A 15,609-nucleotide genomic window follows, 5' to 3' on the forward strand; every position below is an offset into this window, starting at 1 on the left:
GGTCTTGAGCCAATTCCTTCCTTTTTCTTGGCCCAACCTTCTATGTGGACCCCAGGGCAAGGCACAAATGCCCTGCGGCTCTAAGCTGGGGTGATGGGGGTGGAGGGAGTCTGCAGGGATGGCCGAGGGCAGCCCCTCCTCCAATGCATCCTGGGTGGGAGATTCTGTACCTGCAGTGGCTGCCTGTGCGGGGCCTCTGGGAGGGGGCGATGCATAAGGACTCCCCACTTCTTGCCTGTTGCAGTTGGCTCAACCCGTACTTCTCATTGTTGTCTGGGGCAGGAATTGGAGAGGAGTTTTCATTTGTATGGAGCTTGAACATCCCCCTGCCGCCTCCCGTGTCATATCTTAATCGGACCCTCTCATCGACCTTGGGAAGTAGCTCTGTGATGGACTTTGGTTCACTGAGGGGAACATTCAGGCCTGGAGTAAATGAGGGACCTGCCCACAGTCACCCAGCTGGTACCCGGCAAGCACCAGAATCAGACCAGGACCACTGACCACAAGTCCAGCTCTCCTTGCTTCTCACACCCTTCTCACTTCCCCGGAGGCCTTTCTCACCCGGCCAAGCCCACGCAGCCCTTCGGTTGATCCTGCCCATGAGTCATGATTTCTCCAAAAGCTCCCAAGAGCACAGTGCGTCACCCTTGCCCGGAGCACCTGAGAGGCAGCTTGGGTTGTGGGAGGAGAGTGGGCTCTGAATCAGGTGGGCCTGGGTCTGGATGCTGCAGGGCAGGTCACCCAACTCCTCCGGCCTTGCCTTCCTTACCCTTAAGATGGGAATGAGTGACAAGTCCCCTTCCAGGGCCGCACCAGGATTCGGTGAGATGGGTGTCCCAGCCCCCCAGGTGCACACGTCATCCATTGCTCCTCCCAGGGAGAGGTGCCGGGGACTCGAGGCCAGAATGGCCGGCCCTGGTACCGGATGAGGAAACGGAGGGTTTGGGAAGCATTCACGTGGCCGAGGTGAGAAGTGAACCTGGGCTTCCTTCCAGAGGGGGAACCGCCTCCCCCCGCTGCACATGACCGATGGGATCACTGAGAAGTAATGCTCACACCCCAACTCCCCAGCGGCACCGAGGGAACAGGCTGCAGAGGCCCTGGGGACATGCTTGTCCAGCACCCTGGTCCCAGCCCTGGGCTCCAGAGCACAAGACAAACAAGCCCATCTCAGCTTCGCAAGGTCCTGGTCCCCAGGGCTCTTCCCGGCCTGCTGGCCCAGGCTCTCTTCCACTCATGTCTTTCCCGATAACTTCATTTGTGCCCCCAGAGACCTCAGACTTGTTTAAAAATAGAAAAATAAACAACATTGTTCCTGAACGGCTCCCACCCGCCTTTGGGCCTCCTAATGAGGTGCTGGCCAGGCTGGCCGGGGCTCTGTTCCCAGGATTTCGGACCCTCTGCAGGCCTCGGGCATGCTGCCGCCTCCACAGGGACACGGCACCCGCAGCTCTGAAAGGCTTCCCAGTGGCATGAGCATGAGCGGCTGGCGTGGGGGGCAGCGTGTGCTGCCTGCCTGGAGCTGTAGGCCACTGGGGCTCCGCACCGCTGGGGTGCGGGGACACATTCACCCAGGCCCCAGAAGTGCAGGCCAGGCCCAGCACTGGTCCAACCACAGAGGTGCTTCCCCGGGACCCTTCCCTTCTCTTAGCTCTGGGCTCAGCCCCTAACAGAGCCACAGGCCCCTTTTGTGTGCGGGGCCGGGGTGAGGGGGGGGGGCGGGGGGGCGTGCAATTGAGGCCTCTGGGACTCAGCCCTCCAGTCTTCCAGTCTCCCAGGCTCATCAACCTTGTTGTTGAAAGTCCTGGACTGGAGTTTGCAGTTTGTATTCGATCTCAGTTTTCCCCATCTGAAAAATGGGCCTAGTCTTAGCAGCCCTGCCTACCTCAGGGGGGTTTTCTGAAGACTGGATAAGAATGGATGCGAAAAGGCTGAAATGCTCCAGGCAGATGAATGGGATTTGGGGGCAGCATTCATAGAGGAATGATAGCATGTGGCTACGTACTTAGGAATGCATTTGGAAAGGTACAGAAGCAGATCAGGAGATGAACTGCAGCCTTCTTCCACTGAACTTCATCTTCATGGAACATTTCCTGCCAGGAGTGCAGGCGAGGCGTGCTCCCCCTAACCGCGCCCCGCCCCCCTCACTGGGCCAGTCCAGTTCTGCCTGGGCCCCCCCCTGGGCGTGCAGATTACAAAGCAGCAAAGAGAAGCAACAACCCCCGCTTCCCACCCTCTAGGAAAAAAAGCTTATTTGCTCGCTTAGCAAATTGTCTTGGGGCTTACTTTCCTTTGTAACGTGCTTTTTAGTTATTGTTCAAGCAGCATGTCAGCATTAAAATACACTTTCTAAACGTGATTCCTTAGCACCCAGACACCCTAACAGAAGTTGTCATTTCTTACTTCCTTTGGCCACCTTTCCCCCCCCCCCCCACGAGGCACGCCTTATTTTACATCACTATAGACAGAAATACAATTTTATTTTGTGCTTTTCCCCCCATTAGGCATAAATGTTTCTTCATGTTGCTACATAGTCTGTGTAATTATCATTTTATGGTTGTATAATTGCATTGAGTTCTGATTTACTAAACCATCCTCTCACTGCTGGACATTAACACTGTTTCCGGTTCGGGGTTATTATTTTTGCTACTATAAATAATTTTGCAATAAACATCCTAATGTATTATTTTCTTCATTAAAAAAAAATGTTTCTTAGTTTAGATTTCCAGGTTCTCCTTGGAGGCATTAGAACGAGAGGGCCGTCCATTCCGGGAATTTGAACTGTGTAGCCATTAAAATGATAATAATACTGACTATGCAGCAACATGGAAAAACATTTATGCCTCAAGGGGTGTAAAAAGCACAAAATTTAAAAAACCAGGGCTCCTAAATATCCTTAATCCAAGTCAATGATAAGAGATAGAGCTGGGTGACATCACGAGAAACCCCTCTCCAAGGTGACACAGATGCCTAAGGGTCACTGAGCATGTGGTTCTGCAATAGGCACATGGGCCTGGGTTGTGGTCCAGTCCATCTTCTCCATCCACCAGGAGGGTGTTGCTCGAGCCCTTCCCCAGAGGCACGGCTCTCTCGGCATCCCCTGCTGCCTTGTGGCTAGCCCCCGCCCAGGTCTCCGCACCCTGAACTCTGTCTAACTGGTACCATCCTGGAGAGAGCCGCTTGGACCTGGGTGAACTGCACATCACTCCTGTGACCCAGCATGGGCTCGCCCTGCCACCCCCCGAATGCCAGGATTCATGGGACATTTTTCACTCCTGCCCTTGGTCCTCCTTGAGTTGGCATCGGCATCAGTCATAGCACGTTCCTTGGCACTCAGCCTGGACCTGCCTGCTGACCCAGCAGCTTGACACCTCTGTGTGCATCCCCTCCCACCCCCCACCCCCACCCCTCACTCCTATTTTGAGGCAGCATCTTCCTGAAACCCACTCCATGCAAAGAGCTCAGGTTTGAGGGTCAGACAGACCTGGGGTCAAGTTCCTGGTCTTCCTCTTATTTGGCTATTTAACCTCTCTGCTCCTTGCTTTCTTCGTCTATACAATGAACTTACTGAGACCTACTGTTTGGGTTGACGTAAGGAATAAATGGGATAACACGTGTGACTGTGGCTGGCATAGTCCCGGGTTCACAGTAAATGTGTAATAAGCACCCATTTCTCCTTCCTGCCCGTCCCCCGTGGGCCCGAGGTGAAGTATGAATCAAGTGTGATGCCTAGAGATCTGGGCCGCCAGTAGGCGCTTATTGAACGCCTAGGTGATGATGAATCATGGCTGGCTGGTAGGGCCCTTAGCAGTCAAGGGCAGCCTGCTGGGGCTGGGGCCATGTTCCCAGGATACAGGGGAAAGTGAAGAATAGGAAGTTGGAGGTTTCAAATGTTCAATAGTCTAAAATGCTGGGGAGTGAAACACAAATGGAACTTTAAATTGCTTCATTCAGTTTAAAGAGTCTGAGTTTGCAGTGTTTAAAGAGTCTGAGAGAGAGAGAGAGAACTATTGGTGATAGAGGAGCTATGTGTGTGAGCCCATTCCAGTTTATATCAAAGTGAAGGACGAAATAGATCAACTGTTGATGCTTAGATGTGTTGATAAAAGAGAAATGGTTGTCTCGAGGCAAAGATATACATCCTACAGAGTTCACAGGGGAACACGCTCCCAGGGGCCGAGGGTGGGTGTCCCCACACAGCTGCAAAGCCGCCCCGACACCATCTGAGAACCCCTCCTGCTTACAGACAGGAAGGCGGCTTGTAAACAGCGGGCGGAACCAGGAGGGCCCTGAGCGGCTCCCGTGAGAAGCAGAGGCGCTCAGTCCGAGCGCTCCTGGGACCCTGGTGCCTGGGCTGCCCTGTGACCCATCACCTCACTCAGTTTCCTGCTTCGCCCACAGGCCCTGAAAGCACAGGTGCAGACTGTGCTTTAACAGGTTTTTATAGGGGCTGTTGGCATTTTCCACAGAAAAAACTGTAAGCTGTTGTCAGGTTCCCAGCCTGAGGCGCCAGTCGATGCTGGTCAGGGTGCAACAGCATCAACACAGAGAAAACAGCTCCTGAGCCCAAAGCACCTGGGGCTGCAATGCCTTCCCTGGGTTCCAGCCCCGTGAGCACAGCCCTCCCCCTTCTTCTCTTCCTTTCCTGGGGGAGGAGGGAGCTTACAAGGGACAAGGAAGAGGGGCTCTTATGTCTCCTTATGTCCCTTCTACATATCTGCTTCACTTCCTATCAATCCAAATAAAACTCTTGACCTTTTCACCGATTTTCATAGAAACTCCACTCACTCCAAGCACTGCGCGAATTTTGGTCGGCACTGCTGAAGGCTGGGGAGGGGAGAAGAGGGGGCGTCTCAGGAAGGGTCCCATCTTGGAGCATTTGAACCCATCACCTCCTCTCCTCTCCCTCTTCCATCCGTTCTCCTCAGCCCCCCCCTCCCCCAGCCCACCCCCGAGGACTGGCCTCTCCCTTCTCTACCGGGCAGAGAGCTCCTCTCGTCCTGGCCTCCAAGCAGAGGGGTCTTCCTGCTCACGGGATGTCCTGCCTCCTCCCAGCATGTGATTTTTTCCCATTCTCCTAGTCATTCAATAAAACAACAGCCTTAGGGCTGACCTAGAGAGCCATCCATTCAACAGCAGCACTTTATCTGGTGCTCTGGGAGAAGTGGTTTTCATCAGGATGGCTAAGGTGGGAAATGGCAACGTTTCCTAAATAAATCCGGCAGGAGCTGGAAGAGGGGAATAAGAGGGGAAACGGTGAACCGACATGTTGATGGGAAAGACAGTTTGTCACGGGTGGGCAGTTGACAGTGAACAAGGAGAGAGCGCGAGTGGGGGTGGGCACGTGGAGTAGGGGTGATGTAACTTGCCTGCCTCTGCAGGGCCTGGCCCCAGTCAGTGAGATTGGGGGGATGGTGGGGAGGGGAGCTGGAGGAAGCTTTGTGAGGTGTCTGTGTGAAATCAATGTTTTCAGGTTGGGCGTTAGCCCTGGGGAGAGGTCAGAGGTTGGTCCAGCGTGCGACACATCACTTCCTGCGCCGCCCCCATCCCCACCCCTGTCCTTGGTGGGTGAGAGGCCGTGTCCTGGAGGGGACAGTGGCAGGGGCACAGGGTGTGTTGCAGCACCTGGTGTCACGTCTCTGCCACTCGCTAGCACTGTGACTTAGTGTCGCCTAAGGACTGGCTGAATGCTTGGGCCCTCCCCCTCCAGGTGCTGCTCCGAAAGCCCAGGTGGGGTCCAGGGATGTGAATTTCGAGGAAAGCTGCCCATGGGACTCAGGCACGTAGCAGGGGTGCTAGCTGCTCTGTGATTGGCTAGCCTCAGCTGCAAAATGAGGTTATGTTCTCACCCTGTCAGCTCCCTTCTCACCTGCCTCCCACCAGAACTGCTCTCCTTGGAGCCCCATGGAGCTTTCACTGGGAGGTGATGCCTCTGTCCACAGCCTGCAGCTGGCCCTGAGGTGCCCAGCGGAGCCAGAACTAACGTTTCTGCTGCCCTCCTGCAGGCAGGGTAGCTCCTGGCAACATGTTGGCCCAGGAACAACTGTACTTGGGAGCTCCAAAGTGATGGCTTTGGCAGCTGGTGATGCTGACAGGAGGACAGGAGCTTTTATTGGGGGCCTGCCAGTACCAAGTGTTTTGCAAATATGATCTCCTCTGATCCCCCTAACCTCCCTGAGCAGAGTCATGATTCTGCCCATTCTACAGATGGCAAAAGGAGAGGCTCGGCGCTCTGTCCAAGGTCACACGGCTTGTTTTGCTCGTTACTCTTGTGAACCGGGAACTTGAATATTGTTTAATGTGTTGTCAGACACGGTAGGGTTCGTTGACCTCAAGCTGCTGCAAATATTAATGTACAAACGTGAATAGACACTTATCTCTAGTGTAAGCGTTGTTTCTCCTGTAACAGATTTGATAAACAAATGAGGGGACCATGGGGCCTTTTGATTCCTTTTTTTTCTTTTTTTGCTCGGGGAAGTTGCATTACTGAAAAATTGAGATGGTCTAAACCTTGAAAGCTGCGAGACATCCACATCTTGTAACTGTCAAAGAACAGCGTATTATACTCACTTTTTAGAGTCAGTCAGACTCCAGAGCCTCTGCTCCTCCCACTCCCCACCTCCAGCCTCGGAAGCACCGTGCGGGGCCCGGGCCCGGGCCGCCCCCAGATCTCAGGCCTGCAGCCCCCTGGGTTCCTCTGTGCTAGCAGGAGGCCCGGGGCAGCGGCAGGTACCTGCGGGCCTGGAATTCGAGGAGAGGCTGCTCTGGTGGGTCTGGGCCAGGTTCAGGACACGTGCTCCCAGGGATGTTTAATAATATTTAACATTTTTACTGCCTTGCTCCCCTACTTGTTCCATTAGCGATCCGCCTCCAGCTGCCGGCAGGACACATCCTCAGCCCGTCCCTGCCAACCCATCTGTCACCAGGAGACAGCTTGCCTACGGGCCTCTGTTTTTAGACTTCAGGAAGGTTAACATCGAAAACACAGAGACTGTTTCTTCCTTATAAACAGCTGGCGAGAAGGATGCGTCTGGGCCCCGGCCAATAGAGGGAGTGCGTTCACCTACGTGAGTTTCTCATCCTCACGCTCTCTGTTCCCAACTCCCCGGCAATGAAAACGCCAGGCTTCTCTCCCCCTGTGAAGATCACATAGACCAACCTGGGCCTTCGAGGGGTTTCAGGGTCCAGGTTAAGCCCCGCTGCCACTCGCCCCTACTTAACAGTTTTATCCATCCGGGTGAAACCGGGGCAGCCTGGGCAGGAGGAGAGAGCGGGTGGCATATGAGGAAGGAGGGGGAGCTCTGCTGTCTCCCCTGGTTTCCTCCTCCTGGCCCAGAGCAGCTCCCAGAGTCTCGCCTCACCTTGCCCCCTGCCTGAACCTGCCCTTGGCTCTGACCTTGTCTCTGTCCTCTAGTTAGTTTCTCCAACCCGGCCCTTAGATCTTCCAGCAACGTTCCCCTGTCATAACTCTTGTCATTTTATTTTGCTTGTACTTCATTCAGACACTTCTAGCTTCCTGTTTCTGAAGATACTCTGTGCGTCAGTGCCTGGGCTGAGCCCCATGCAGGACAGACGGGGCGTCTCCATCATTTGGGGGTCCCAGGTCCTCGTTCAGTGCCGGGCGCACAGGAACTCGCTGTATGCATTTGCTTCAAGGACTTGACGTTCAGGTCACGAGCTTTGTGCCTTTAATCCCTATCCGAGCAGGCCACATCCTTCGGCGCTGCTGGTTTGTTCTCTGAGCAGCTACTGACTGGCAGGGGCAGGGGCCTCAGGGAAATGCCTTGAACCCTGACCGCTGTGGGTGTGCACGGATGTGGTTCTGAAACAGTTCCTTGGGAAAAAATTTAATGAAATACCCAGTGGAGTCCAGCGCAGTGCTGTGGACAAAGCAGTGCGTTTGGAGTTTGAGTCCTTCCCTGGGCTTTAGCTTCCTCTCTTTGTAAAACAGAGTGGTAACACCTGCCAGCGGGATAGTCCAGCCACTGCTTTGCACGCGGTAGGTGGTAGGTTCTCGTGCACCTTGGCTTGGCAAACTGACCGAATGATTCCAACTCAACGCTGCCACCTTCTGGCAGAGTTTCCCTAGAGCTGAAGGGTGACTGGGGACCCACAACCAGGAATTCCTCCGCGGCCATGGGGTTGAAGAGGCATCTTGCTCATCTTTTCTGTTTAGCCCAGAGGCTCCACCACCTCTGGCTTCCAAGCTGCTGCTCCAGGTGACAAGCTTTTTCATGTCCCCAGGGGCAGCCACTTCTTAGGTGCAAGTAGCCCAGGAGCTCAGGGTTAGAAAGGACTCCACCCAAGATAGACCTGGAATTCCTGACCCTCTATTTTCTCCCAGCGAGGGACCTTTTTAAAGTTTTAAATAAAAACGTAACCCTTTCTCCTCCAATAAAATCATTCAGTACTGTTCATTTCCTTGCAGTATATATACACCGCTACTGAATACCACAGATTTTGACATGCTGTGTTTTCGTTTTCACTTAGTTCAAATTATTTCCTAATTTCCTTCTGATTTCTTTGACTTTGAGGGTGTTCAAGATATCTTTCTGTTATTTATTTCTAATTTAATTTTGTTGAGGTCGGGAAGCATACTTTGTCTGATTTAAATCCTCTTAAATTTACTGAAACCTAGCAGATGCTCTATCTTGGTAAATGTTCCAAGTGTGCTTGAAAAAAAAAAGTGTATACTACTGCGTTGGGTGGAGTATTCCTAAAATGTCAAGTAGCTCAAGTTGGCTGATAGTCTTTTCAAGTATTTTACATCCCTAATAATTTTATGTTCTACTCCTTTTATCAATTACTGACAGAGGGGTGTTGAAATCTGCAGCTATAATGTGGATTTGTCTCTTTGAAAGAATTTTAAATGAGGAAAAGTCCTCTTTTTACTCACCTATTTGTCATTTTTGGTGCTTCATTCCTTGTGCAGACCCCAAGCTTCCTTCTGGTATTTTTCCTTCACCCTGAAGAACTACTTTTAATATATTTTTAGCTCTGGCCTGGTGCTGATGAAGTCACTCAGCTTTTATCTGTCAGAAAAAAAAAGAGTTTTTTTGCTGTTAGGTTTCAAAGATATTTTTGCTGGGTATAGAACAATAGGATGAGAGCTTTTTTGTTTTGTTTTGTTTCAGAGAGTTAAAGATATTGCTTCATTGTCTTTTGACTTGCTTAGTTTCTGAGAAGAAATCTATTATCATTTTTATCCCCTCCTCACTCCTGAAACATTTTTCTCTTTAGTAGTGGCCTTTAGCAATTTGATTATGCTGTGCCATGGTATGGTTTTCTTCAACTTTCTTCTACTTTACTTGGGTTTTATTGAGCTTCTTGAATCTGTGGGTTTATAGTTTTCCTCATCATGCTTGTCTCTACTTTCTTAAACATATGTAGCCTATTTGTAGCTTTTTCAATGGTTGCTCGCCCAAGCTTGCACAAAACCATGAGGGGCCTTTCGGGGAGCACTTCCCCCAGTAACTCGAGGCCTCCACTCAGGACCTAGAAGGGGTTGGCCTCTTCTGTACCCCTCCCAGCAGAGACCTCCATCCACTCCTTCCCTTGACAGGTGCTCTACATCTGTTAAAAATATAAACATTAATCATATCCTTTAAAAAAGAGTTGGTAGCAGAGAAAATGAACAAAAATAAAACATTATTCAAAAAAAAGAAACACTAAAAATTAAGAAAGCTTTCTTAGCAATGAGAAATTTTAAATGAAATGGCACTGTTTGATTTCTTTTTTTAAAGGAGACCTTAAAAAATGGAAGTACGTCAGTGATGTCGTTATTGAGTCACTAGCGTATTTTTGTGTGAATTTTTTCCAGCAACTGTCAAAAGGCCTTTTTGACTACATGCTAGCTGGGGAAATGGAGAGGAGATATTTTTAAGCTAAGTCCAAATATTTTCCCTCTGACTTTCATCTTCAAATCAAATCTCTTGTTCATTAACTTTTTTGGTTTTTGGCAGGGGCTGTAATTGTTTTATTATCAACAAACTGTAGTTTCTGTTTCCAAAAAAAAAAAAAAAAAAAAATCCCCAGCATTTGGGGTTTATTTTCGCCGTCTCTGGTTTTATCACGCATCGATGGAGACTGCACTACTGAGTTACCTGCATAAATTTCTACACGGACGTGTTTATATCCTCTTGTTCAGAATGCCTGCACACGGGGGTGCATGCTATTCCTCAAAGGAAAGCGTTGCTTTGTCAGCTGTCATCTCCTTCCTCCTCTGGAGGATTGAAGACTTCTCAACGGGTGTGAACGTGAACGCAGCCGTAACTCTGGTTAGGCCTTGGAATTTATTGGTTCAGGCTCCAGGTTGTTAAAGTAATAGCCACAAAAATCTGGAATACAGTACACTGGCACTGGGATCACTCATGAGCTCTCTCCCCTGCCTCTTCCCAGCTGTTCTTCTGTGTGCTGGTGGCTGGGCTGGAGCCCAGGACACCGGCGGAGCTGGCATTGGCTCAGGATAGAGAGCTGGGCGAGGCACGGAGGTAGCATCTCTTGGGCCCTTAGAAAGCCTCCCTGCAGCGCCGCTGGCATCCCTTTGCATGACGCTGCGTCTGTGCTGAGGACACCTCATCGTAGTGGAAGTTCATGCCCTGACATCTCCCTCCCAGAAGCGATGAGGCAGGGAGCTTCGGGGAGAGAGGAGCTGCCATGGTTGGAACAGAGACAGGCCCTGGACGCCCACCTGGCAGGTGTCCACCAGGCCTCCCAGAGACACCCAGCCCTCCCTTGGCCTCCAGGGGTGTGGAGGTGAGAAGATGGATAGCTCTGTGGCCCGGCCTCTCAGGGGCAGGGTCCCCTGCTCCTCCATCGTTCCCCAGCCTGATGGCTCCTAGTGGCCTTCACCTTGACCTCTTGGCTTCTCCCTCCCACAGCATTTGCTCCTACCTTCCTGCAATGCTTCTCACGTTTGTATCGACAGTCACCACCCACCACACAGAGCTCTCCGGCAACTCCCTGCACTTCGATTTAGGCTCTGTTTTTGTGCTTGGTGTCAAAAAAAATGGTTTTTGTTGTTTTTTTATTAAAGTGAAAATTTGAAGATGGTTCTACTTCCAAGGTTTCCAACGTTTTAAAGGTCACATGCTCTGCCTCCATCATCATCTTTTTCTCTGATGTTTATTTGCCACGAGGCACCACGGGGGAAACAGTGCCAGGCAGACTCAGGAGACCTGGGTCTTGGGCTGATGACCTTGGGCAAGTCCCTCTCCTCCTCCAGGCTGTACTTACACATCTGGGGTCTGAGGGGTGAGTCCAGATCAGAGGTCTCCGTGCATCCCAGCAGTAAGAAAAATGTGGAACGTGCACCCATAATATACGTATATTACCTATAAATGATGTGCCTTTACTATAATATTAATGTTAACTTATCAAAGCTAAAGATTACATAAAATATGTTAAGATATTTTATATAAATACAGTGTTACATAAAATATTTTATTTTATAAAGCAAAATTTTATATAACAAAATTTCTTCCACCTACAATTTAATCGTTGGCTGATAGTTAATACAATAGTATAAGGAAAAAGCAATGTGGTTGATGGGCTTCATTATTCTGTGAAATCTTGCTTTAACCTTTGACACAGAACATTCGGAGGTCTTGTTCTAGCTGAGTTTATTTTTCATGGCTGTCAGAGCTAATCCAAAGACAAGAGATGTGGCGTTGGCTGTATTAAATTATGGTACTCATTATCAGTCTCATCCACCAATTAAGGGCTTTTTATTGAAGTTAAGCTAGTAGATGCCCATCATCTCTTATGTCAGTCAGCAGCACTTTACAAGCTAAATGGAAAGCACTGCGTTTTCCTATTTTTAAAAAATGGGCTCAAAACCCCCTGACCCTCTCCATTTGGATGATTTTCAAACAGACTTTAAAAATCTGTGTCTAATATTCTCAGGTATGCAACTACAAGCATTTTTTTTCTAGGTGACAACACATGTGTTCAACAACAAAAATCTCATTTTCAAAATATGCTCTTACTCACTTTTCAAATTAGTCACTTTTATCTTGAAGAGTCAGAAGAATTTGAGTTCATTTTGGGTGGATATCTGCTAAGTTTCCTCTGAGCTGGATGTTTGCTCAGAACCCTGTGGTTCAGGCAGGCGTCAGAGGGCCCTCTCCTGCGTGCCCCTGGCCAGACCCAGGTCAGGGACACCGGGGATTCCTAAAATCACATGACCCTGACTCACATGGGGCTCATAATTTGAGAGATAGTTTGGTTTAAAAGAGAAAATTGTTGATATCCATAGTAGTTCGGTAGTAACTAATAGTTATCATTTGTTGAGTGGTATTTATCTGTCACTCTGTAACTTTAAAGCTATGCTGTTCAATCCTCACCACAAAACGATTAGGCAGATACAGTATTATCCCACCCTGCTTTGTAGATGAGAAAGCTTAGGCTCTGGGAGATTATGTAATTTGCTGAAGCTAAGGTCACTCACTAGCAAATAGTGAAGCCAGGACTTAAACCCAGTCCTGGCTGACCTCTACATCCATATGTTGCCAGTGGCTAACACTGGAGAATGGATTACAAACAATTTGTATCCCATTCTTTATTATTTTTTTGGTATTCTCAAAGTTTATTCAAAAAAATGGAGAAAAATTAGTAACCATAAAAAAGAATAACCTTTGGAAGGTGTGTGCAGGAGGAGATGCAGTGGGAGGAGTGATGGTAAGCCTGTTCTATCATCCCATATTCTCTCTCACGGAGTAGCTCATTGACTCCAATATTCAGGTTGTTGCTATTATTTTCCTCTCAAACTCATTACACTGTAAGATAAGTAAGGCTCAGGGAGGCACGAACCTGACATTGGTAGAACTCTCTCCTCCTCTTCTTCCCCACCCACAGGCCAACCCTTTCAGAGACCGAATCTGCAGAGTGTTCTCCCACGACGATGTGTTCTCTTTTGAGGACGTGCTGGGCATGGCGTCGGTGTTCAGTGAGCAGGCCTGCCCCAGCCTGAAGATCGAGTATGCCTTTCGCATCTATGGTGAGTGCTGTGGGGGGTTGAGTGATGGGGTGGGGGAGGGGGGAGGGGGGCGTGCCATAGAGTAAACACCACGTCTGGAATCCATCAACATCAGTGTATTGGTGGGATGGTGTTAATTTGGGGTTTACTGGGTATTTAAGAGTATTATCATGTTTGTCCAGACTGTAGATTTTAAAAACAGAATTCAGAGTTATTATTCCAAAGGATTGATACATTCTCCTCTATGTCATCAAAGGCAAACAAATGGTCATTGGTATTTCATGATCTTGGTGTGGGCAGGAGAGAGATAGAGATAGAGATAGAGATAGAGATAGAGATAGAGATAGAGATAGAGATAGATAGAGATAGAGACAGAGACAGAGATAGAGATAGAGATAGAGATAGAGATAGAGATAGAGATAGAGATAGAGATAGATTACATTATGGGTATAAAGCAGTTTTGATTGTTTTGCAGAACTTAAGAGATTTGAACACTGAAATGTAGCCATTATATTACTGAGTAATCTTGGGCAAATCATTTCACTTTTCTAAATAAGGGGAGTTGAGACAGATCATCTCTGAGGTCCAATGACTTCCTTTTTGCCTCTGATTTTTGTCTTGGGCCATAAGGCTCTGCAAAACTTCCGCCCTTCAGCAGGCCATCTCGGAGACGTGTCCCCACCCCCAGCCTCTGCAGCCACGTCTGTTCCTGCGACTCTGCTTCTTCCGGGCTGAGGTTGCCTGCCATTCTCAAAAGGAATCAAAACGAAAGAAACAAAGAAATCTCGGGAAGCCTTCGAACAGACCATGGGCAAGGCTTTAAGCTCACTGTGACCATTCCTTGGCCCCAAAGGACTTGTTCATTTAGGCTTATCCATGTTGGCACCTCGCCTGCCTCCTGTCCCTGCCAGCTCCTCCACACGCAGACACCATCTTAGTCCTGCCTCACCCACGTGGACTTGGGGAGGATGAAGTGGAAGAGCTTTAGGCCAGGAGGACCGGTGAGGACTCGGTTTTCTCATCTATAAAAAGGGCTTAATGCTCTGTTTGCATCCTGTGTGTCCTCAGGGTCAGTATCCAGTAGACTTAATCACAATCACAGATTTCCCTACGGAGAATAGCTGGGTAAGCTCCTATTTCAGTCATTTCCATGGATAGCAATCAAAAACTCTAAATAAAATATAGTAACTACTTGATGGCACTGGAAAGCTACCAAAAGCAAATGGATTCCAGAGGGGGCTGACGCTTGAAAGAAAGAAATGACACTTGAGGGTCCCTCTCCCCTGCCTTTTTAAAAAAAGAAAACTTCTGCCGAAACCGGTTTGGCTCAGTGGATAGAGCATCGGCCTGTGGACTGAAGGGTCCCAGGTTCGATTCCGGTCAAGGGCATGTACCTTGGTTGCGGGCACATCCCCAGTGGGAGGTGTGCAGGAGGCAGCTGATGGATGTTTCTCTCTCATCGATGTTTCTAGCTCTCTATCCCTCTCCCTTCCTCTCTGTAAAATATCAATAAAATATATATATATATAAAAAAAGAAAACTTCTTTAGCCTGAGGGTGGGCTTCAGTGAGCAGCATCAGGCAGGACTGACAGAAACTGCACAGTTTCTGATGTGAAGAATCAAGAAGTCGGGGCACTTTCCCCTGAAAAATGAAACGAAGGGGAGAGTCCATGAAAGAAGAAAGCCAGAGAAAGGGTGCCCGCATTTTGTGTAAGAACTATGCCCAGATCTCCTTCTTACCTTTACATCACATGTCCACGGGCAGACTCAAAGCAGCTGAGGTGAGGGTGACATAACCGAGCTGAGACTGGAGCTGCCACTGCATTTTAACAAGGACCCTAGGTGACAGGGCTAGCAGTTTGAGTCCAACCAGCGGCCTGTTACAAAAAAAACAAACACGTAGCACTCTTTGGAGGAATATAACAGAATATGGAATTTCCACAAGCAAGTATTTATAATGTCCAACATACGATCCAAAATTAGTCACTATACAAAACTTGTTTTAAAAATTGATGTATTCTCAAGAATGGAGACTGGCTCTGACATGACCCTGATGTTTGGACTAGCTGATAAGTATCTTAAAACAGCTATCATAACCATGCCCAATGATATAAAAGAAAGTATGTTCACAATGAATAAAAATATAGAAATTCTCAGCAGAGAAATAGAAACGGCAAGAATCAAGTGGAAAATATATAACTAAAATATAAAATATCTGAAATAAAAATCACTGGACGGCTTCACAGGAGAATCAAAGTGACAGAGGAAAGAGTGAGCAAACCTGAAGCTAGATCAATAGGAGTATAATCTAATCTGAAAAAATATTAAGAGAAAGAAGGAACAGAGCCTCAGGGACACATAGGGCAATAGAAAGGTCTAACATATAATCAATTAGAGTCTCAGGAGGAGAGGAAAGAATGAACAGAGCAGAAAGATATTTGGAGGGGGGGAAGGGCCGGAAAGATATTTGGCAGATGGTCCGGAGGTGAGACTTTCTCCTTTCTCTCTGTGGCTGCCTAATCTCTCACCCTTGCTTCTCTCTGCGCACTTTCTCTTTCTGCAAATCTGACCTTTATGCCTCTGACCCAGTGGGCCGAAGATGACTGTCCTGGCCCCCCACCTGGTCTCCGGG

The 15,609-nt window shown here is 48.9% G+C and overlaps 1 protein-coding gene across 2 annotated transcripts in view; it reads left to right on the top strand.

The window, feature by feature from the left end:
* Positions 1-15,609, top strand: part of CIB4 (calcium and integrin binding family member 4) — a 36,158-nt gene that overhangs the window by 13,961 nt on the left and 6,588 nt on the right. For both annotated transcript variants that reach the window (XM_080686489.1, XM_080686490.1), the window contains exon 5: positions 12,856-12,997. In XM_080686489.1, coding sequence (XP_080542615.1) covers positions 12,856-12,997 — 142 coding nt within the window. The remainder of the gene's footprint in view (positions 1-12,855; positions 12,998-15,609) is intronic.

This window comes from Plecotus auritus, assembly GCF_963455305.1.
Source record: "Plecotus auritus genome assembly, chromosome: 8".
Taxonomy (NCBI): Eukaryota; Metazoa; Chordata; class Mammalia; order Chiroptera; family Vespertilionidae; genus Plecotus; species Plecotus auritus.